The sequence below is a fragment of the Cervus canadensis genome, chromosome 24 (assembly GCF_019320065.1).
Source record: "Cervus canadensis isolate Bull #8, Minnesota chromosome 24, ASM1932006v1, whole genome shotgun sequence".
Classification (NCBI taxonomy): Eukaryota; Metazoa; Chordata; class Mammalia; order Artiodactyla; family Cervidae; genus Cervus; species Cervus canadensis.
The window spans coordinates 6,482,456-6,505,386 of record NC_057409.1 but is presented as its reverse complement, the minus strand read 5'-3'; the positions used below and the strand labels follow the sequence as shown (position 1 = coordinate 6,505,386).

Here is a 22,931-nt window from a genome sequence, read left to right as displayed (position 1 = left end):
GCTCTGCTATAGTCCCTGGTTTGACTTCATCTCCCGAGACAAGGATTGGAGAGGGTAGTTTATTTGTGAGGTGGTCCCAGGAAGCACAATGAAGAAGCAGGGATGTGAAACAGATCAAAAAACAGTGAAGGAGGGACTTCCCCGGTGGTCTGGTGGTTAAGACTGCCATGCAAGGCAGGGGATGCAGATTCCATCCCTGGTCGGGGAACTAAGATCCCACATGCTGCAGGGCAACTAAGCCTGCGCGCTACAACTACTGAGCCCTTGAGCTCCAGAGCCCACGCGCAACTAGAGAGAAGTGACTACAGAGAAGCCCGCATGCCCCAACGAAGACCCCACCTGCCGCAACTAAGACCCAAGGCAGCCAAATAAATAGATAAATATATTTTTAAAATATTTATTTAGCTGTACTGTGTCTTAGTTGTGGCATGTGGGATCTAGTTCCCTGACCAGGGATCCAACCCTGGCCCCCTGCACTGGGAACACAGTTTTAGCCACTGGACCACCAGGGAAGTCCCCCAGATAAATAAATAAATATTTTTAAAAAGAAGAAAAAAAAGCAGTAAAGAGTGTGTTATTGAGCAGTTACCACCATGAGAAGTGAAGGGAACAGCTGACAGACTGTATTGATTAGAACATGTCTTCAAGTTGTCCCATGGAGACTGAAGAACTGGTGTATTTACCACCAACTCTAGTCTCTCACCGGTTCAGGGGTTCTTTCCAGGAATGCCAGTTCCTAATTCTCAACTTCCAGGCTGCTCTGAAGCCTTCAGTCAGATGCAGGAAGCTGTCAGAGATGTGTTCAGGAACCTGATGCAAAGAACTGACTCATCTGAAAAGACCCTGGTGCTGGGAAAGATTGAAGGCAGGAGGAGAAGGGAACGACAGAGGATGAGATGGTTGGATGGCATCACCGACTCCATGGACATGGATTTGAATAAACTCCAGGAGTTGGCGATGGACAGGGAGGCCTGGTGTGCTGCAGTCCATGGGGTTGCAAAGAGTCGGACACGACCGACCTGAACTGAACTGACCTCCAAGGTGGATGGATGGGCAGAGGGGAGGTAGTGGGTACCGACTGATAACGGTTGAGCAGTGCAGTCCTGGCCCTCACTGGGCCTCAATCTTCCCATCTGTACAAAGAAAGGGTAGGACTTGATGTTTTCATCAGCGTCCCTGATGAAAGTCCTGGCTTCTTTTGATGTCACTCAAGTCACAGTGGGATTTGGGTAGAAATTTGAGGAAACTCAAATCTTTTTTAAGATTTTCTTATGGGCTTTTTTACTGGGCTTTTTAAAAAATGACCAGTCCTATGTAATTGCAGACAGCTCTCTTCAACCGAGAGGGGCTTGCTTGGGGGTTAGTCAAGACTGTTCAGTCTAACCTCTTAAAAGTGGCTCCTAGTGCTTTTTATGATCAGGCCGCTCCCTCTCTGCACACTCCTCTCACCTCTGTGCTATGGCCACACCAGTTTCTCGGTTTCTTTAACCCTGACAGGCCAAACACTCTCCCTTCCATAAGTTTTGCACATTTGGAATTCCAACAGAATTGACTTGTACCTCTCAGGATGTTCAAGGCTAAAAGTGCGTGACACCTAGTAGGCGCTCAATAAATACATGTATGAGTGAAGGTTTCTTGTTTTCTCTCTCTCTTTTCTTTAATATTTATCAATTTGGATGTGCTGGGTCCAGTATTCTTGCCTGGAGAATTCCACGGACAGAGGAGCCTGGTGGGCTATAGTCCATGAAGTCACAAAGAGTCGGGTCTTAGTGGTGGCACTCAGGATCTTTGGTCTTCATTTCACCATAGGGGATCTTTTACCTGTGGCATATGGGATCTAGCTCCCTGACCAGAGATTGAACCTGGACCTCCTGCATTGGGAGCACAGAGTCTTAGCCACTGGACCACCATGGAAGTCCCTCTTCTCTTATTTCAACACTCTCCTCCAACCCCTTAACTCCCACTGAGCACGTCTGCCCAAAGTTTAAATTTCATTTCTTTAGAGAACATGACACGCCAAATGGTATAAAACCCCTTAGATATGTCTGTAATGTATCCTCTATTTCTTTCTGACCCTTACCCAAGTTGTGATAACACAGAAGTGATGGTGTCCATATTTGTTTAAGGTTTTTCTTATCCAGAGACTGCCTCAAGCTTGCTGGGACTGGATCTGTCTTGCTCGTTGCTTGGACATTCAGTATGTATCTGTTGAATGAGTGAAAAACCCACCCCTTCCTACCTTGGTCCCAGGTCACACAGCAGCAGTTAGAAGTTTTAGCCCAATTTTAGAAATGGAGATCTGATTGGGAAGAAAAGTTTGTTTGTTTGGGTTTTATTAGCTCTGTAGTCCTGGAGAAGTGCATGAATTGTGTTCTGCAGGACTTCAAAATGGGGCAGGCATATAAAGGAGAAAATGGCAAAGTTACAGCCAGTTACATGAGCTGTTTATCAGGAATTACAATTGGAGCTGGACAGAAGTAAAGGTGCTTATGAAGTAAAGATTGGTTGCGGTCCAAAATGGTTGCATAATTACAAGGGGAGACCTTGAGACAAAAAGGCTTGCAGCTGGCAGGTATTGTTCTGAGCACTCTGGTGATGTTCTTGGAGCTCAGACAGCTCAAAGAGAGCTTAAGGGTTTTGTTTAATCTTTTTTTTTTTCTTTTTCTATTGGGCTGCACAGTACATGGCGTGTGGGATTTTAGTTCCCTTACCAAGGAGTGAACCCATGCCCCCTACAGTGGAAGCAGAGTCTGAGCTACTGGACTGCCAGGGAAGTCCTGAAAGTTCAAGCGTTGAATGGTGCAGAAATGTGTCTGATACCAGATCCTCAGTGGCCACCCAACTCCATATTTGTATGCCTGAACTGTGATCACGCTATTTTAATTTCAATTTGTCATCAGAAGCCAGATGAGTTCACTCTGTCATCCATTCTCTAAGGTTCTCTCAGGAAAGTCTCGAGATTTCCTTTGAACACCCCCAGCTACAACTCCCCACACCGCACACACTGTGAACCATTTTTCCTGACTCCCCTCCAGGCCCATAAACACCCTCACACGCACACTGCGCACACGCATAGATCATTTTCTATTAATTAAACTCACTGGTTTAGGGAGGGATGTGGGTCTGCTGGGGGCACTGGAGGGGTCCTTCCACAGGAACACGGACGTGTGCACAGCTGTGGGGGCACAATTTTGTTTCCAGACCCAATCTCCTTGGGGAGGCAGCGTGCAGACCCTGAATAAATAAAGGGCACTCATGCAACTGGACCCAAAGTTCTCAAAGTCGGGCGCACTTAGGGGTCTCCCAAGCCCTCACCCTCACTAGAAGTGCAGTTGTGGGACCAGAAATGCAAAACCTCGCTTCAACATACAAAACTGAAGGCCACGGTGGGCCTGGATACACACACATGTGCACAGGCCGTGTGCACCAATGAGTGAGAACGGGGATGGGACAGAACTGGATTTCACGATCATGCAAAAAGAAGGGGATTCGAGTATACCAAATTGCCTCCACCTGGATATCGGCGCGAACTAGGTGCCCCGGGTTTGAGCTGCAAAGGTTGCAGAGAGGAGCCCTCCTCGCCTCGATGGCCTCTCTCAGGGGCCAGGGGCCGACGGCTGCCCCCACTCGCCGGGCGCCCTTCTTCCCAGATCTTCCTTCCGCTCCAGGCCCCCCACCCCGCCCCTCCAAGACCAGCCAGGCTCTCGCAGCCTTGTCCCTCTCCCGGGGAGGCCGGGCTGGCGGGCGCGGGCAATCTTTGCCCGGGCGAGTCCTTGAAGTCTATATTTAGTGCACGCCGCCCCTCCCCCACGTCGGGAGGCCCGCGGTGGGGGGTGTGGGGGGAGCCCCGCCCCCGCCGGGCGTGTGTGTCGGGTGTGTTTGGGGCCCGCGCGGCTGGCGCGCCCTCTCCCTTTTTACGCCTCCGGCCCCCCCGCAGCCCGGCTGCGGCCCCTGCGCCCCTAGCCCCGCCGGGCGTCGCGGGCCAACATGGGCCAGGAAGAGGAGCTGCTAAGGATCGCCAAGAAGCTGGAGAAGATGGTGGCCAGGAAGAAGACGGTGAGGCTGCAGAGTTCGGGCTTCAACCCCCGCTCCCCACCCCGGGGGAGGCGCGGCGCGTGCGAGCCCCGAGGAGTCCCGGGGGCGCGTGCTGGCCGGGCGCCCAGGAGGCGCGCGCGCGATACTCCGGGACCCGAGGGAGGCGCGGCTGGGGCCGGGCTCCGCGCCCCGGGGGGGAAGACTGGCATCTCAGGGTGGGCGTGTGCGTGGCCCCGGGGCGCCGGGGGTGAGGTGGAGGGGAGGGGCGTCGGGTGGGGGTTGGGGGAGCACCGAGCCAGCCCCGGAAGACCCGAAGGCTTCTTGTGCACGTCCGTCTGGACCTGCAGGGTTGGGGGCCCCCGGGTAGGTCGTACGGGGCCCGGGAAAGAATGGGAGACAGGAGCTGGAAAAGGACTCTCGGAGCCCCTGGATTCGGCGTGTGCAAAAGCCCGGGGGGGGAGCGGTGGTGACCGCGGGACAGGGGGACCCGGAGATAGTGGTGGAAAGAACTCCTGGGTGACTCTGAGAAGCGGGAAGAAACGAACTGATGAGGGGTGCTGAGCCGTGTCTACCCCGCACCCCGGGAGTGGAGCTGACGCAGAAAGAGCCAAGGGCCTGGGTTCCCGCAACCGCACGGCTAGAGGCTTCAGGAGCTGTTGGCCACTCTCCCTTTCCTTGGCCGCGGGGTGGGGCCCGGGCCCCGGGCGGGGGCCTAACAGGTGTCGGGCAGCCGCTGCGCCCACGGGGCCCAACGGGCGGGGGAAGCGGGGACCGGCTGGCGGCCAGGGCGCTGGGGCGGCGGCGGCGGGGACAGCGGAGCTCGGAGGTTGAGGGGAATCAGGGCTGGCGGCCCTCCCTTCGTACCCCTGAGCGCTCAGTGCCCGGAGCCCTTAGCGCGGGCCGGCTTGAAGTTAATATTTGATCCTTCCCGTGATCTTTGCCTCAAGTTGGCTGCCGCCCGATTCCTAGCCGAGCAAACTTGGCCTTGGGACAGGGAGGGCTGGGAGTCACCCAGAGTGGGGTGAGAGCGGGGGGTAGCCTGGCAGGCCGTACCCCCCTCCCTTTCGACCCTGTCCCAGGACCCTCCTCCTTCTGCCATCCAAGGGCACGTTCGGAAGCAGGACTTGCATTTCCAACATATTCTGTAATCCTAGAAGCTCAGGAAAATGCCAGACCCTAAGGGTGTCTTTAGAGCAGGGACAAGGGAGGGGTTGCTGGACCCATGGGGTGACAGGGAGCCCTCAAGTAAGACATGGGCAGTATTGAGTTGGTGTCCATATGAAGACCAGAGCCTCAGTTTCTTCATCTGTGAGATGAGATGACCTATCTCCTGGGAAGGATTGTCACTGGATTTTTTTTTTGTCTCTGCTGGTGATGGTGAGGGTGGAAGAGATGTGAAACCCTTAGGATGATCTGGACTGGTGCTTGGGAAGGCTCAGAGAGTGACACCTGCTTTTGCTCAGCCAGAGGAAATGCAGAAACCTGAAGATTTTAAGGAGTCTCCATTCCAGGATGCTCCAAAGTCAGTTGAAACTGAGCCTCAGGTCATCAGACTCAGCTGGAGGTGGCAGAGCCCAGCCCGGGTCTCCTGAACCAGATTCCACCTCAATCAGACAAGTTGTCCCAGCCCTGCCCCTTGCTAGCCCCCAACTTGGGCCAGGAGATTCTAGGCCTCTTGGTGAGAGGGCAGGAGTGGGAAGCTTAGGAGACCTGAGAAAGGCAGAGTGGCTGAGGAGGAAGGGACCGGCCCTGGCCTCCCCTCACTCCTTTTATGGCTGTAGACCCACCACTCTGCGTTCTCTCTCTAGCCCTGGATTTCTTCTTCTGTGAAATGGGAAGAAGAAATAGTGTCCTTTGGCGAGGAGTCCTGTGGAAGTACCCAGAGCTCTCTCCAGGGAAAGATGCAAGTCTGGCCACAGGGTCCCTGGAGCACAGAGCCGGTCTGCAGCCACGTCTGCGCCTGGGTTCTTGGCAGCATCTGGGTGGGCACAGAGCTCTGGGCATGTAACCTAGAAAGGTGGGGCCTGTTCTGGGAGCCAAAGTGGGCCCGCCCAGTGGTGGTTAGGGAGAGGACACACTTCCTGTAAGAAGACGGATCTTCCACGTTGCAGCTCAGACCCGGGGTTTACTGCCAATTACTGAAGTCCCAGCAACTTAGGGCTTTTGTCAGATGCTGTGAGCACACACCTACTGTACCAGCCTCAAACATATAGTAAAACACCACACGATTACACACACAGACATAACTACATGCAGCCACACACTGTGTAAACAAGCAACTGTGAACATAAATAACTGCATGACAGATGTGGTTCCTGACCCTGACGTGACTGACACACAGACCATTGTATTTTCAGAAAAAGCCACAAAGACAACTGTACGCATGTTTAAACGTGTGCATGTGCACCATAAGCTATACCCCGATGTGCAAAGCTATAAACGTAGCAAACAGCTGCACTTACGTGTCCAGACGGGTTGTGACATAGACGTCATCCCACAAAGACAAATAGACACATTATATTGGGTTGGCCAAAAAGTTCGTTCGGGTTTCCATGACAGCTTTTTTTGGGAAAAACCTGAACAGACTTTTCCGTCAGCCCAGTCCTTGAGCAGCATACACACAGCAGCTCCCCACCTGAACTGGAGATACTGCTGGCTGCATGTCCCATACATGCATGCCGAAAGACGTGCCTGGCAACATTTGCCCATGGCGTTGTGAGTCCAGCTACAACTGGCGCTCACGGCTGTTCTCCAACATGACCCAGTTATATATACAGTGTGACATACACAGGCCCCACACCCAGTGGTGAGCTGGAACTGGCTTAATGCTGATTGTTGAACTTTCAGGGATTTTGCAAGCCAGTTGTTAAATACAGCAATTGTTTTTAACATTAAACTGTATGCTTACAATTAAATTTTGTTAAAAACAAATGTCATAAATACTCCAGAGTCATCACTTCCTTATTATTTTATTACTTTTTTCGGTCATGTATGGTCTGGAGGCCATTTATTATACTGTATTGTATCAATATGGGGCTTCCCTGATAGCTCAGCTGGTAAAGAATCCGCCTGCAATGCAGGAGACCCCGGTTCAATTCCTGGGTCGGGAAGATCTCCCCTGGAGAAGGGATAGGCTACTCACTCCAGTATTCTTGGGCTTCCAAGTCCATGGGGTCACAAAGAGTTGGACAGGACTGAGCGACTAAGTACAGCACAGCATAAATATGGTCTGTGTCACTCATTTCTTCCCAGTGTCTCCTTCAGTTCAGTGACAGCATGCTCTAGCTTGACATTGCTGTAGGGAGAATATTGATGCCACAGAAATTGACAAACACTGCAAATCAATTTTTTCCTTTGAGAACCTGCTGTTAAACATTGACCAGCATACCACTGCACTTACCCATGTTGATATTTCATGACTGCACACATCTCGCCAGACCTATGTCCATACCAACTTGCACAGTTGTATAGTGGGTCAAACCCAAAAGGCCCGAGTTTGACTCCCAGCTCAGTTCCTTATAACGTTGAGCAAATTCACTTCTGTTTCTTGGATTTCTCTTCTGTGAAAATGGGATCTTGATTCTTTAAAAATGAGAATAGTAATAGGACCTATCTCAGAGAATCATTTCGAGAGTCAGAAGAGATCGTGCATGTAAAATATTTAGAACTGTGCCCAGCAGATAATAAGCCTTTAATTAGTGGTACATGCAGAGTTATATGCCTGCAAGTTCACATGCACACATATCCACACGTCAGTCCTCTGAAGCATACTATGAACCCAAGTTCTAAGGGAGACTGAGGACTGGCGGAGGGCAGGAGGGGGATGTGACCCCGGAAGCCTGGTAGGGTAGGGGTTGGTGGCTGGTACTGCACAGTGGGGCCGGGGCATACAGGACACAGTCAGCTGGTGCTTCCCAGGGACCTGACCTCAGGACAGGAAGCTGGGGCTGGCTTCTAGGAAGTGTGTGGAAAGAAAGAGAAGACCAGAAGGGGGCAGGGGTGGTTCAGGGCCTGGCAACCAACAGGTTTTCACATCTGTATGTCTTGTCTTCTCCTCCCTCTTCCCCTTCCCACCTCTGCTTTCTGCTTTGTTCATTCACTCAGGGAGCACTGGGCTGTGTGCTGAACCCAGAGGTCTCAGAGATTACACAGTCCTCTCTACCCAAGAGAAAAGAAAGTGCATATCTTCACAAAAACTCTTTGTTTGTAGCAGCCCCAAATTGGAAACTCCCTAACAGTCCCATTCACAGGTGAATGGATCAACAAACTGTGGTCTCTGCCTACAATAGCAAACAACCCAGGAACGAAAAGAACTGTGGCTCCGTGCAGCAATGTGCATGGAACCTCAAAATGATAACACCGAGTGAAGAAGCCAGACAAAAAAGTCCATCACAGTCACATTCTGTAAAATCCTTCAAAATGCAAGAAAGCAGAATAGTGGTGCCTGGGGTTGGGGGTGCAGAGAGGGACAGATTCCCAAGGGGCACAAGGAAATGTTGGGGCTGCTGTGTTTGTTTTGCGCTGTGCTGTACAGCTTGCAGGATCTTATTTCCCCAACCAGGAATTGAACCCATGTCCCCTGCAGTAGAAGTGCAGAGTCCTAAGCCCTGGACCACTAGGGAACTCCCTGACTATGTTCTTATCTTGATTGTGGCGATAGCTTCATGGATGTACACGTTATGTCAAAACTCACCAAATTGTAGTTTACAATGTGTGTGGTTTATTGTATGTCAATTATACCCCAATAAAGCTATTTTAAAAAAATAAATAAAAGCTGCAGTCCTCAACCTACAGAAGGTCACAGCTGGGAAGTGAAGGGAGGCAGATACAGACATAAAAGAAGCAGTACACCATGAGGTAATTAACTTTAGAGGAAGAGATGGGGAAGGGGAGAGCATTCCCAGTGGCAGGAACAGCAGAACCAGGGGGTCAGGGGGTCAGGAAGAGTGGGTAGGGCTGGACCCTGCTCGGACGGGCTGGAACCCAGATGGGTGGCGGGAGGTGAAGTCAGAGAGCTGGTCTGGGGCAGAAGCTGCTCCTTCTCTCCTCCTCCTCTTCCTTACCTCTCCATTGACTGCTTGTCTGCCTGGATCTGCCGCTGGAACAGCCTCCTTCCTTACCTCCTGCCGCCATCCTTCCCACCAAGACCGCACGATGGTCAGAGAGGGGCCTGGGCCGACCCCACAGGCCTCGGCCCTCACCTTGTGGCCTCCCACAGGAAGGGGCCCTGGACCTCCTGAAGAAGCTCGACAGCTGGCAGATGTCCATCCAGCTGCTCCAGGTGGGTGGCGATGGGCAGCCCCCGGGGCAGGAGGGCAGTCTTGTGCAGGAAGGAAAGGTCCTTGTGGGGGAGCCCTCCCAGGAGGGGGTCTGGGAGGGATTCTAAAGGGAAGACAGCAGGGGGGATCTTGAGGTACTCCAGGCGTGGGAACAGAAGCCTGCAGATGGCAATGGAAGCTTTCTAAGCTCTCGGGGCCCTCTGGGTCTGGGGACAAGACTGACCTGCTTTCCTTGAACCCCCAAGTTCCCAAGACCCGAGGTCTATGGGATCCAGAAGGCCAGCATCTCGGGGAGAGGTGAAAGCACCCCCCCCCATTTTTGCATCTTCCGTGTGTTACCCATGTGGCCTCCAAAACTCTACTTGAAGCTCGGCCCTGAAAAGTTAGCACGTACCCAGGCTGTAGCAGCCAGAGTTGTGTCTTAGGCTGAAATTTGAACTCCAGGACACCGGAGGGCAGAGAATGGGGAGGAGTCCTGGCACCAGCCAGGCCCAGCTTTACTTCAAAGCTGGAGTTACCCCTGCAGCTGGGGGGCCAGGCCTTGGGCACTGACCTCACTCAAGGCAGTAGGTCCATTATAAAGTCAGGATGACAACCTCAGGCACAATTCTGGGCCAAAGCCCTGGGGAGCCTGGACCAGGGGAAGGGGGTGGGTGCCCTGGGGCAGGTCTTGCCAACTAGGACAGCCAGTCCAGCGTGTCCCGATTCGCAGGCTGGCTCCTGACCTTCTCCCTTTTGCAGACCACCAGGATTGGAGTCGCCGTGAATGGGGTCCGCAAGCACTGCTCCAACAAGGAGGTGGTGGCCTTGGCCAAAGTCCTCATCAGGAACTGGAAGCAGCTGCTGGGTGAGGGGGCAGGGTCCCCGGGGCCAAGTGTTTCTCCCCGCACCTGGGTGCTGGCTTATAGCAGGTACCCAGTGTATGGCTGTTGAGTGACTCGGTTACGACCCCCAGTGGGAGTGCCAGGCTTTGTCTACGCCACAAATGTGGGATTTGTAGATGGGTGAGTTTTCGTGTCCATGTCCCTATGTGTGAATTTCTGTGTGCTTCATGTGTGTGTACACATCTGTATATACACTTTGGTGTGCAGAGATGTCTTTCTGTCCCCATGCGTGAGCTTGAGCTTGCACCCACATGTGCACAATTTGTGTATAAACGTGCATTTGTTGGGAGAGGGGTGAGGTTGCCCCAGTCCCTGCCCTTCAGTCCTTTCTCCCCCAAAGTCTTGGGTTTGGCTGAGACAGAGTGAGTTGAGGAACAATGTCATGATTCTGTTTTTAGACTCCCCAGCAACCCCCAAAAGAGAAAAAGGAGAGGAAAGAGTAAAAGCCAAGAAGAAGGAAAAAGGGCTTGACTGTTCAGATTGGAAGCCAGAGACAAGTCTTTCTCCACCAAGGAAAAAACGGGTGGAAGAGCCCAAAGACAGGTACTTGTTCTGGGATGGCGAGAAGGGGGCTGACGCTCATCATTTCCTCTGACAGCGCTTCTGTTTATATACCATCTTTTCTTCTTCACACACCAGGAGGTAGGTATTGTTATTTCCCTCTACAGTGTCCCTTCTGGGGGGCCTTCTTTTTTTTTTTCCTGGGAGCCTTCTTGGCCCCACCAGACTGACTCACGAAACTCGAATAGGCCGTCCCTGGCGGGGCTTCACCTCGAAGGATGCAGGGACGGGAGATGCAGTGTGCCAGCAGGGCAGCTTCTCATCACCAAGGTGATGAGAACACATCATCAAGGTGTTTCTCATCACCAAGACTTCTCATAGGCCAGTGGTCCCCAACCTTTATTGGCACCAGGGGCCAGTGTCATGGAAGACAATTTTTCCATGGGTGGTGGGGTGGCAGGAGGGGAAAGGAGGATGGTTTCAGGATGATGCAAGCACATTACATTTATTGTGCACTTTTATTTCCATTATTATTACATCAGCTCTACTTCAGGTTATCAGGCCTTAGATCCTGGAGGTTGGGGACCCGTGTCCTAGGGACCAGGCTGTGTCCAGAGCTATTCTCCTGCCCACCCGGATGACATTCCCAGGTGCAAAGAATGAGACCACCAAGGGCGGTAACTTGCGCCACATCCTCCAATTGATGAGTCCCATAAACCAGGTCTCCAGGATTCCAGCAAGGGCAATGACCAGTTACAAGATTCACAATACTCGGGGTGGCCCCAAACTGCGGTTTTTCCATAAATCATTGATAGTTCTTTCATAGTCCTCTCCCATCTAGACACAGTTTACCAATCAGGGCTCATTTGCTCTAGATGCAGTGGTACCTAGGAATACAGCTGATGGTCCACCTTCATCAGGGTTCCAGGTAAACGGGGCTGGGAACTTACTTGTCCACAGAGAAGGAGTGTTTGTTGGCTTTTTAGTCAAAATCACCTTCAGCGATAAGGAAGCTGAAGACTGGGGAGCAGGGTGTTTCCCAGGGTCACACAGCCATTATGTGATAGAGTGGGAGCCCCATCTTTGTCAGACCCCCAGACCTCTGCTGAGACCCCAGCTCTGTGTCTGTTCCCCCTTGCCCACCCCAGCCAGGGTCTCAAAAAATGCATGACTTATTAGAAATATTTATTTGTTTAGTTGCGCCAGGTCTTCATTGCAGTGTATGGGATTTAATTCCCTGGCCAGGATTTGAACCCAAGGCTCCTGCATTGGGAGCACAGAGTCTTAGCCACTGGATCACCAGAGAAGTCCCAATGCATGACTTGCTATAGACCCAAATGGCCTTATCCATGCTGCTGCTAAGTCGAGTCAGTTGTGTCTGACTCTGTGCCACCCCATAGATAGCAGCCCACCAGGCTCCCCTGTCCCTGGGATTCTGCAGGCAAGGACACTGGAGTGGGTTGCCATTTCCTTCTCCAATGCATGAAAGTGAAAAGTGAAAATGAAGTCACTCAGTCGTGTCCAACTCTTAGCAACCCCATGGACTGCAGCCTACCAGGCTCCTCCAAACATGGGATTTTCCAGGCAAGAGTACTAGAGTGGGGTGCCATTGCTTTCCATAAAAGTAGATAAAAGCCTTCACGGATGTATTAGTTGGTCCTACCTATTCCCTACATGACTAGTCAGATCACTTAATTCCTTCGGGAGGAGGTCATCTAATAGATAAGGGAGTGAGACTAGAGGACACTGAATAGTAACCGATGGCCCTAGGTAGTTACAATGTGACTTGTGATATACCAACATTTTAAACTTTTAAAAATTGTATTTATTTAATTAATTTATTTCCGGCTACACTGGGTCTATTGCGGTTCATGGGCTTTCTCTACTTGGAGCGTGTGGGGGCAACTCTCTAGTTACGGTGCTTGGGCTTCTCATTGCAGTGACCTCTTGTCGCGGAGCCCAGGCTGTAGGCACACGGGCTTCAGAGGTTGCAGCTCTCAGACTCTGGAGTGCAGGCTCAGTAGCTGTGGCACTCAGGCTTAGTTGCTCTGTCCCAATCTTCCGGGACCAGGGATCAAACCCATGTCCCCCGCGTTGGCAGGTGGATTCTTAACCAGTGGACTACCAGGGAAACCCTGTAACATATTTTTATCACCCTTGTTTATTTTTTGAAAGTACTATTATTCTGGGACTTCCCTGGTGGTCCATGGTTGAGAGTCTGCCTTGCAATGCAGAGGACTTGGGTTCGATCCCTGGTCCGAGTACTAAGATTCTACATGCCTTGGGGCAACTAAGCCTGTGAACCACAAGTACTGAGTCTGAGTTCTCGAACCCACAACCCTCAACTGCTGACCACATGCTGTGCTACACCTACTGAGCACATGTGTTGCAACTACTGAAGCCCTTGTGCCGTAGAGCTTACGCTCCGTAGCAAGAGAAGCCACTGCAATGAGACGCCTGCACACGACAACTAGAGAGTAGCCCCTGCCTGCCTCAACTAGAGAAAGCCCACGCCCAGCAACAAAGACCCGCATAGCCAAAAATAAATAATCTGTTGTAGAAATAATGGAAAATATTTTAAAAGTATGAAAAAAGTCACATTCCCACCACCCAAAAATAATCACTACTAATGTTTTGGTATATATTTTTCTCAGTTTTCTATAGTTATCATCAATTCTATAGTCTGCTTTTTAAGATGCAATACTTGTCACCTGGTTCTGGAATCTTCTGAATGTTCCATTCCTTTCATTCTGCTAATTTTGCAATTGTATCCCACTTGGAGAAATCCTCATTGGCATTTAATGTTTCACATGGTATGTTTGGTTTTCCCAAAGGGATTAAAAGTTTGGCCTCCAGGGATCCTGTGATCCCCCGTGCCTAGCATGGAGTGAGCGTTTGCTGAGCATTGCCACGCCCAGCTGTACCAGTGCAATCCCCTGTGGAAATTTCATGCTCTGGCTGGTCTGGCCATGTCTGGAGCACCTGTTTGGTTCTGAAAGTGAAAGGGTTAGTTGCTCAGTTGTCTCAGACTCTTTGTGACCCTGTGGACCGTAGCCCGCTAGGTTCCTCTGTCCATGGAATTCTCCAGGCAAGAATACTGGAGTGGGTTAGCATTTCCTTCTCCAGGGGAATCTTCCTGGCCCAGGAATTGAACTTGGGTCTCCTTCATTGCAGGCAGATTCTTCACCATCTGAGCTACCAGGGAAGTTTGTTTCTGAATACCTTGGCAAATAAACGAAGGAACAGGATCTTTTGACATACATTTGAAAGACTAGAGGCTGAACTCTTGGGTGAGGAGACCAAATGGAACATGGAACTAACCTGTGGAATAGGGAGTGTAGACATCTGTGTACAGATGGCAGCTTAAGCACGGGTGTTTCCTTTTGCTCCATCCCCAAATCCCCCCAAATGATCAGCAAAGGGGTTTCCTTAAAGGCCTACCGAGATGACAGGTATGGCCAAGGGGACAGTTGGAAAGCAGAAAGCAAATTTCTAGGCCAAACTTAATCACTTACATCCTTAGACTGTGAGATTCACTATTGTGACCTGAAAAATGAACATCATTATCTCATTATATAAAGTTTTTTTGCAGAGCTCAGTCCCTCAGTCATGTCAGACTCTTCATGACCCCCATGGACTGTAGCCCACCAGGCTTCTCAGTCCATGGAATTCTCCAGGCAGGAATCCTGGATGGGTCGTCATTTCCTTCAGGGGATCTTCCCAACCCAGGGGTCAAACCCACATCTTCTGCGTTAGCAGGCAGATTCTTTTATCACTGAGCCACCTGGGAAGCCCTAAAATTTATATAACTATAAGTAAGTGATAAGTGAAGTCGCTTAGTCGTGTCCAACTTTTTGCGACCCCGTGGACTGTAGCCTCCCAGGCTCCTCCGTTCATGGGATTTTCCAGGCAAAGGTACTGGAGTGGGTTGCCATTCCCAATATGTGTATATATGGATATATCCTTCTAGGCTCTTTCCTGTGCATCTACCCATGAAATACTTACTGTATTAATAAAATGGAATTAAATCCCGTATACTATTTCGTAGCCTTTTCACATCATATATTTATTCCAACAGTGAGTCACATTTAGAGTAAAAATTTAGAAAGTCAAACACAAGAAGAAAATAACAGAAATAATCACTGTTAACATCTTGATGTATATCTTTCTCATCTTTTTAAGAACATATGTATAACCACATAAATAAAGTTATATTTTCTTAGGAACTTGAATCACACTATAATACTGTTTTATAACCAGCATTTTACATTTAACAGCGTCCTGGGGTGTTAAGTTGTTGATGCCAGCTCACTTTTCACAGCTGGAGCTATGAGATGAAGTTGTCTCCATGGCTGAGCAGAGTGTGGGGTGGTTGTTCCCCTGCCTTACTGGGAGAATCCAGTGGACAGGGGTCCTTTTTCAGTTCTGTTGGCAAACTTCATTTCTTTTTAATTTTCTAAATTGACAATTTATTATCATATATAAACACAATAACCACATTATTATATAAATACTGTAACCACATTACTAAAATTTAAAATAAGAATTAAAACTATTTCTCTACAGTGTGCTGCTTCTGAAAAAGGAAATAGCTTGTATTTTTTTCCTCTTCCCTTCCAGTCCTGATCTACTTACATAATTTTACCGTTCCTGTAGACACAGGGGACAATTATATCCCTGTTTATTTATCTTTCTAATGTATTCTAGGCATTTTTTGTGTGTGTTCCTGAATACTTTTCATAATGATCCTTTGCAAAAATGGCAGAATTTTTCTGGTTTGTTCTAAAAAGAAAAACAATGAGGAAAGGCCAGAAAATGGGGAGTCCCAGGGGGAGGAGAGATCGTGTCTCCCCTCCTTTCTCCCACTGCAAAAATTTCAGCTCCCAGCTCTGGACCTGTCCATCCCCGTGGGGCGGTCAGGGGGGAACCCCACAGAGGAGCTCCCAGGGCCCAGTGTGGGACTGGAGGGGGCATGCAAAGGAAGGTCTCTGCCCCCCTCCCTCTCTGCTGCCTCCCCCTGTGTTTAAGCTGGGGGCAAAGGTCCACGGGATTGTTAAGAGCCGGCACCTGAAACTTTCTTACCCGCTGTCCCCCAGGTGAGATGGGAGCTGGAAAACCATGCAAGAGCGTTATTATTATCTGGAAAAGAAGAAATCAGATACCTAGGATTAGGGAGCATTGAGGAGCTCTTCCTGGTGGGAACTGCAGTAGGGATGTTAATGATCTAGAGTCTCCTTTCTAGCCAGCCCACAAACACAGATCCTTTTCCCAGGACTTGACAGATGAGGGAGCTGATGCTCCAAGAAGATGACCTGCCCGGGGCGGGGCTGGGATTACACCTCCTGTCACTGTCCTGTGCTCTCTGCTGAGCTCAACCACTCAGCCGTGTCCGACTCTTTGCAGTCCCATGGCCTGCAGCCCGCCAGACTCTTCTGTCCATGGGATTTCCCAGGCAAGAATACCGGAGTGGGTTGTCATCCCTTTCCAGGGGATCTTCCTGACCCAGGGATCAAACCCACGTCTCCTGCATTGGCAGGCAGATTCTTTACCACTGCGCCACCTGGGAAGCATGTCACTACCTCCCTTTTTAGAGTGGTAAATGTCATGTATGTTTGTATGCATGGAGAAAAAGATCTTAGATGTAAACAGTTCTTACCTCTGGGGAGGTTTCTTTTTCCACTTTTTTTTAAATCATTTCTTTACTGTTTGACTTCACAGCCTTCAGCAACAAATATTTATAGAGCACCTACTCTGTGGCAGGCATTGTTCTGTTCACTTAGGAGAAGTCAGTTGAGTTGAGTATATTAGATTGGGCTTCCCAGAAGCAAACCCTGAGACATGGATTTAAGTGCGAGAGGTTTATTTGGGAAGTGATTTCAGGAAATGCAAACAGAGGAGAGAGGAAGTGAGAGAGGGAAGGGAGGGGAACGGGCACAGGGTGTGTTCCTGAGCAGGTTACTTCCCTGAGTGGTTGTGGTGTAGTCACTAAGTCGTGTCCGACTCTTGCGACCCCGTGGACTGTAATCTGCCAGGTACCTCTGTCCATGGGATTCTCCAGGCAAGCATACCGGAGTGGGTGGCCATTTCCTTCTCCAGGGGATCTCTCCAATCCAAGAATCAAACCCAGGTCTCCTGCATTGTAGGCAGATTCTTTACCAACTGAGCTACAAGGGAAGCCAGGGCTTAAATCCAGCTGGAGACGGTGGAGGATACACCTCAGTCGATCCACTAGAGGGCCGAGGAAGCTGGAGTATTTGCCCATCTGTTCGCACCTGTTTGGTTGAGGGCTGCTCCTGGGGTTGTTAACTCCCCTTCGATTTCTGCCCACCAGCCTGCTGGCGCTGGCTGACACAGGCAGAGCCCCAGGCGATCTTGGAGAAGGAAGTCCTTGGGTCCCAGTGCATTTGGGAAGAGTGCCCAAGGGATGATGGGGACTCAGCATAGACAGCGTCCACCCCCGGGAACAAAGCCCACCAAATTCTGCGCTTGTGAAATTTACGTGGCAGGCTGCTTGGACAATGCGTAAAGTAAGTAAGCAAATTATGTGGTCTGTTAGATGGTGACCCCTATGCTGAAATTAAAAAGCAGAGCTGGGGACTTCCCTGGCGGCCCGCTGGTTGAGAGTCTGCCTGCCAGTGCAGGGGGCATGGGTGCGATCCCTGGCCCAGGAAGATCCCACATGCCCATGCACCACAACTACTGAGCCCGCAGCCCTAGAGCCGGTGCTCAGTGATGAGAAGCCACTGCAGTGAGAAGCCCGCGTGAAGCCCGCGCACCACAACTAGAGAGTCGCCCCTGCTCACTGCAACTAGAGAAAGCCCAAGTGCAGCAGTGAAGAACCAGTGCAGCCGAAGAGAAATAAATAAATGATTTAAAGGGAAAAGAAAAGAGAGAGAGAGCTGGGTAAGTGACATGGGGAATAGGGGTTAGAATTTACAAGCAGATTAATGTGACAAAACCAATGAAAGGGGGAAATACCTTCTATACAATAAAAAGGATGTGTGTATGTGCGCTCAGTCGTGTCCACCTCTTTGCGAGCCCATGAACTGTAGCCCACCAGGCTCCTCTGCCCATGGAATTTTCCAGGCAAGAATATGGAAGTGTGTTGCTATTTCCTACTCCAGGGGATCTTCCCAACCCAGGGTTCTTACCCGAGTCTCTTGCATCTCCTGCACTGGCGGGTGGATTCTTTACCACTATGCCACCATGGGAAGCCCTAAAAAGAATGTAGCTACATGTATTTTGTAGAATGGGGGTGGGGAGGAATTTTTCACTTCTAATCCCATCACCCTGATATCACTATGGCTAGCATTTGGTTATGGGCTTCCCTCATAGCTCAGTTGGTAAAGATTCCGCCTGCAATGCAGGAGACCCCAGTTCGGTTCCTGGGTCGGGAAGATCTGCTGGAAATGGGATAGGCTACCTACTCCAGTATTCTTGGGCTTCCCTTCTGGCTCAGCTGGTAAAGAATCCACCCATAATGCAGGAGACCTGGGTTCGATCCCTGGGTTGGGAAGATCCCCTGGAGAAGGGAAAGGCTACCCACTCCAGTATTCTGGCCTGGAGAATTCCATGGACTATAGTCCATGGGGTCGCAATGAGTCAGATACAACTGAGTGACTTTCAAAAATGGAGAAGGGAATGGCAACCCACTCCAGTATTCTTGCCTGGAGAATCCCATGGACAGAGCAGCCTAGTAGGCTGCAGTCCATGGGGTTACAAAGAGTCAGACACAACTGAGTGACTTCACTCACTCAGCATTTGGATGTATTTTCTTTTCACCTTTTCCTCTCCTAGGCGTTAGTTCTCTTGCCTGGCTTCAGACACAGTGTGTGTCTAAGTTTGTACCCTCCTTTCTCACTTGCCATTTTAAACCCAGTTCTTGGCAGCTCTGAGGCCCACCTGCTTCTCCCTTCCTCTTAAGGTGCCCACAGGGGAGGCTGAGGCTGATCTACTCCAGCTTCTCATGAGAATTGATCATCCACGGAGTTCCAATCCATCGGTTCCAGCTAGCCAAAGCCTGTCTGACAGCAAGGAGGAAGGGCCTGCTGAGAATTAGTTATTAGTAACACATGACATAACACATGGACCACATCTGACATGTATTTGGTGCTTGGCAGATCTTGGTCTCCTTCCCTCCTGTTACCTCATTGGATGGTGGGTAGGTGAGGGGACCAGCCAGCACCTCCTGGGGCTCCCCTCCCAGGCAGCTGGGGTCCAGGTGGACTTAGTCATTCCCAGCCCAGCAGGCCTGGCTCTGGAATACTTCCTCCCCAGACTCTGATCTCTCTAGGCCAGCACTGATGCCCGTCGACCAAAGTATCTCATCTCCAGTTTCTCTTCCTTTCAGGAGAGACTCTGTGGAGTCCAAGTCTTCAGCCACCTCTTCTCCAAAAAGACCATCGATGGACAGGTAAAGGAAGCCATGGGCCTCTCCACCCCAGAAATCCTGTTCAGCATGTGCATGTGTCTCTCTGTTTTACTGGCGGAATCCCGAGGCAGGGGAAAGGAGGAAGCTTCATATGTTGCATTGACTCCAATTTCTAGGACTCACGCAGAAACGCTGGCAGGGGTGGTGAATCAGAGGCCTCTGAATCAGGCCTCTGAATCAGAGGTATGGTTCCTTTGCTGGGGTGCCTGACCAATTGCTGTTATCTGATTGCTGTCTGGGGAACATTTTCAAAGTCAAGTTGAATCCAGTGAAACAGGTCTTGAGAGCCTGTGCCTGGATTGGAATCTCTGGGTTTGGGGCAGAACTGGTATTGACCCTAAATTATCAAGTCACTCATTCATCAAATATTTATTGAGGGCCTACTGTGTGCCAAGAAGTATTCTAGGTGTCAAGGATATAGCAGTGAACAAGAGACAAAATCCTCACAGGCATGAGGCCTTTCTAATGGGTGAAAGTGAAAGTCACTCAGTAGTGTCCAGCTCTTTGTGACCCCATGGACTATACAGTCCGTGGAATTCTCCAGGCCAGAATACTGGAGTGGGTAGCCTATCCCTTCTCCAGCGGATTGTCCTGACCCAGTAATCGAACCAGGGTCTCCTGCATTGCAGGTGGATTCTTTACCGACTGAGCAATCAGGGAAGCCACGTATTCTAATGGGGGAAACTGGTAATACATATGATAAGTAAATATTGTAGTTGTTTAATCACTTAGGCATGTCCGACTCTTTGCGACTCCATGGACTGTAGCCCACCAGGCTCCTCTGTCCATGGACTTCTCCAGGCAAGAATACTGGAGTGGGTTGCCATGCCCTGCTCCAGGGGATCTTCCCAACTCGGGGATCAAACCCACATCTCTTACATCTGCCTATACTGGCAGGCAGGTTCTTTACCACTGAGCCACCAGGAAAGCCCAAGTAAATTATATGATGGTTCAAAAGGTGATAAATTCTGTGGGAAGCAATAGGGCAGAATCGGGGGGGATGGCAGTTGGAATGGGTGGTCACTGCAGTGGTCAGGAGAGCCCTCATTGAAGAGCTGACCTGTGAGCAAAAACATGAAAGAAATGAGGAGTAAGCTGGGCAGACATTGGGGTCATTCCAAACAGAAGGTCTGCAAGTGGGAATGTGCTTGGCAGGGTCAGGGAGCAGTGAGGTGGCCAGAGGGTCTGGAGTGAAGAAGTGAAGGTGGGGGTTGGGAGACGGAGTGAAACAGGAACCCCTGGAGGGTACTGAGCATGGGCTTTCTAGGAGTGAATTTATCAGAATCCCTCTTGCCGCTGTGCTAGGTTGTCAGGGCCACAGACAGAAGCAGAGAGACCAGCCAGGAGGCTGTTTCCATAATTCAGGGAAGCTGTGGCTTGGATCTGAGTGACAGCACAGAGGCGGGGAGAGGTGGGAGACCCCGGGTATATATTTTAGGGGGGCCACACCCTTCATCATGTGGGATCTTAGTTCCCCAACCAGGGATCAAACCCACGCCCCCTGCAGTGGAAGCTGGAGTCTTAACCACTGGACCACCAGGGAAGTCCTGACCCTGGATATATTTTCCAAGGAGAGCTGTCAGGATTTCCTAACAGGTTGGATGTGGAGTACAAGAGAAGAATAAGTGTCAGGATGCCTCCAAGACATTTCACGTGAGTGTCTGTGAGGATGGAGATGCTATGAACTGGTATGGGGAAGACTCTGTGTCAGTCAGGCTAGAGGTGGGAGATCAAGGGTTCAGGTTTGGATATGTTGGATTTAGAGGTGTACAAACCATCAGGTGAAGAAGTTGAATATGCACTAAGTTATACCAGGCTGGAATTCAGGAAGAAAGCCTGGGCTGGAAATACAAATTTCAATCGTTAATGTGTAGCTCACACTTGAAGCCACTAACCCTGGATGAAATCACCAAGGAGAGACTGTGGACAGAGGAGTGTGAGCTGTGGCCCGGGAGGGAGGTCAGAGGTCAGAGCAGAAGAATCAGAGCAGAGGGGGAGCAGGCCAGGCCAGGAAGTGGGTTAGAGGTGGATCAAGGCAGGTGATTAGGATCCTTGAGCCGTACTGGGTGCTCGGGTGACTGGAAGGAGTGGTAAGAGTGTTGACTTCTAGGGGAGTATGTTTGGAAGCTGCCCAGTTATTTGGGGCATTTTTGTTGTTGTTCAGTTGCTCAGTTGTGTCCAGCTCTTTGCGACCCCATGGACGGCAGCACGCCAGGCCTCCCTGTCCATCACCATCTCCCAGAGTTTGCTCAAACTCATGTCCATTGAGTCAGTGATACCATCCAACCATCTCATCTTCTGTCATCCCCTTTTCCTCCTGCCCTCAATCTTTTAGGCCTAATGTACCAGTAAGACTAGGTCAGATTTGGAGAAGGAAATGGCAACCCACTCCAGTGTTCTTGCCTGGAGAATCCCATGAACAGAGGAGCCTGGCAGGCCATGGTCCATGGGGTCGCAGAGAGTCGGACACAACTGAAGCAACTAAGCATGCATGCACCAGTAAAACTGACATTGGAAAGAAAAAACGGAGCACAAAAGTTAGGTCATTTAAGGTTTTATGAAGATTAAACAGGCCTGGGATGTTGATGGGGCAGCTGTGTTGGACATCCCCACCGTGGCAGCTGAGTGCCAGCTCCAGCCAATGAGTGGAGGCTCTCTGCTTGGAGCATGAATCTGAGGCTGCATCCTACCAGGGGAGAAGAGGGTTCGGTGGTCGATTGGCATTGTCTGCCACAGGCGACGCCTCGGAATTAAGGATCCAGCATAGTTCTTGGTTCTAAACTAATCAGTCCTGAATATTCATTGGAAGGACTGATGTTGAAGCTGAAGCTCCAATACTTTGGCCATCTGATGCGAAGAACTGACTCATTGGAAAAGACCCTGATGCTGGGAAAGATTGAAAGTGGGAGGACAAGGGGACGACAGAGGGTGAGATGATTGGATGGCACCACCAACGTGATGGACATGAGTTTGAGCAAACTCTGGGAGTTGATGATGGACAGGGAGGCCTAGAGTGCTACAGTCCATGGGGTCACGAGAGTTGGACACGACTGAGCAACTTAACTGAACTTCCTGGTTTGCAGGCAGCCACCTTCTCACTGTGTCTACACATGACCAAGAGAGACAGAGAGGGAGATTTCACGCTCTGGTCTCTCTTCCTTTTTTTTTTTTTTTTGACTGTGGCATGTGGCATGTGGGCTCTTAGTTCTACCTACCAGGGATAAACCTGTGCCTCCTACAGTAGAAGCCTAGAGTCCTAATCACCGGGGAATTCCCTGTGGTCTCTCTTATTCTTCTAAGGACGTTAATCCCATCATGGAACTTCACCCTCTTGACCTCATCTAAACCTAATAATCTCTCAAAGGCCCCACCTCCAAATACTAGCACACTGGGAGTTAGGGCTTTAGCATGTGGATTTTTGCCCGAGGGACACCGTCTGTACTGCAATGTAATAATGGGAGGGCGGGGAGAGGCACTGCTGGCAATTATTTAGTAGGCAGCAGCCAGAGATGCTAGATGTCCCAGAATGTGAAGGACAGCCCTGCGTCAAGAAGGATTGTCTTATCCAAAAATGAAACGCTGGCCTGTAACCTGTTTCTGGGTTTGATGCTATAATAAGCACATTCGACATTTGTTTCAGGGTTTATACCTTCAGGCTCCTCTGCTTACTGTGCCCTGTGGCCTGGAAGTCTGTTTGGCTCCCTTCCGTAATGCCTTCTTTCTCTGAGGGTTGGTCAGGCAGAGTATGTTTGTCCTTCCAACAGCTGTGCCATTTCCTGCTGGTTCAGTATTGGGGGTGAG

General features: G+C 50.5%; 1 protein-coding gene and 1 long non-coding RNA gene across 3 annotated transcripts in view; one reads left to right on the top strand and one right to left on the bottom strand.

Moving 5' to 3' along the window:
- Nucleotides 1-937: 937 nt before the first annotated feature.
- On the bottom strand, nt 938-3,713 carry LOC122426113. The gene is made up of 3 exons (XR_006265122.1): nt 3,514-3,713; nt 3,102-3,234; nt 938-1,133 (listed from the first exon to the last, which is right to left on the bottom strand). It is a non-coding gene; the product is annotated as an uncharacterized LOC122426113 (long non-coding RNA).
- Nucleotides 3,714-3,816: 103 nt separating this feature from the next.
- The window catches only part of TCEA3 (transcription elongation factor A3), a 43,135-nt gene continuing 24,020 nt past the window's right edge, over nt 3,817-22,931 (top strand). The window contains exons 1-5 of one of the 2 annotated variants that reach the window (XM_043444767.1): nt 3,818-4,056; nt 9,254-9,316; nt 10,056-10,161; nt 10,597-10,741; nt 19,050-19,112. In XM_043444767.1, coding sequence (XP_043300702.1) covers nt 3,988-4,056; nt 9,254-9,316; nt 10,056-10,161; nt 10,597-10,741; nt 19,050-19,112 — 446 coding nt within the window. In that variant the 5' untranslated portion in view covers nt 3,818-3,987. Of the gene's footprint in view, nt 4,057-9,253; nt 9,317-10,055; nt 10,162-10,596; nt 10,742-19,049; nt 19,113-22,931 lie in introns of both variants that reach the window. The other variant, XM_043444768.1, reaches the window with a different exon arrangement.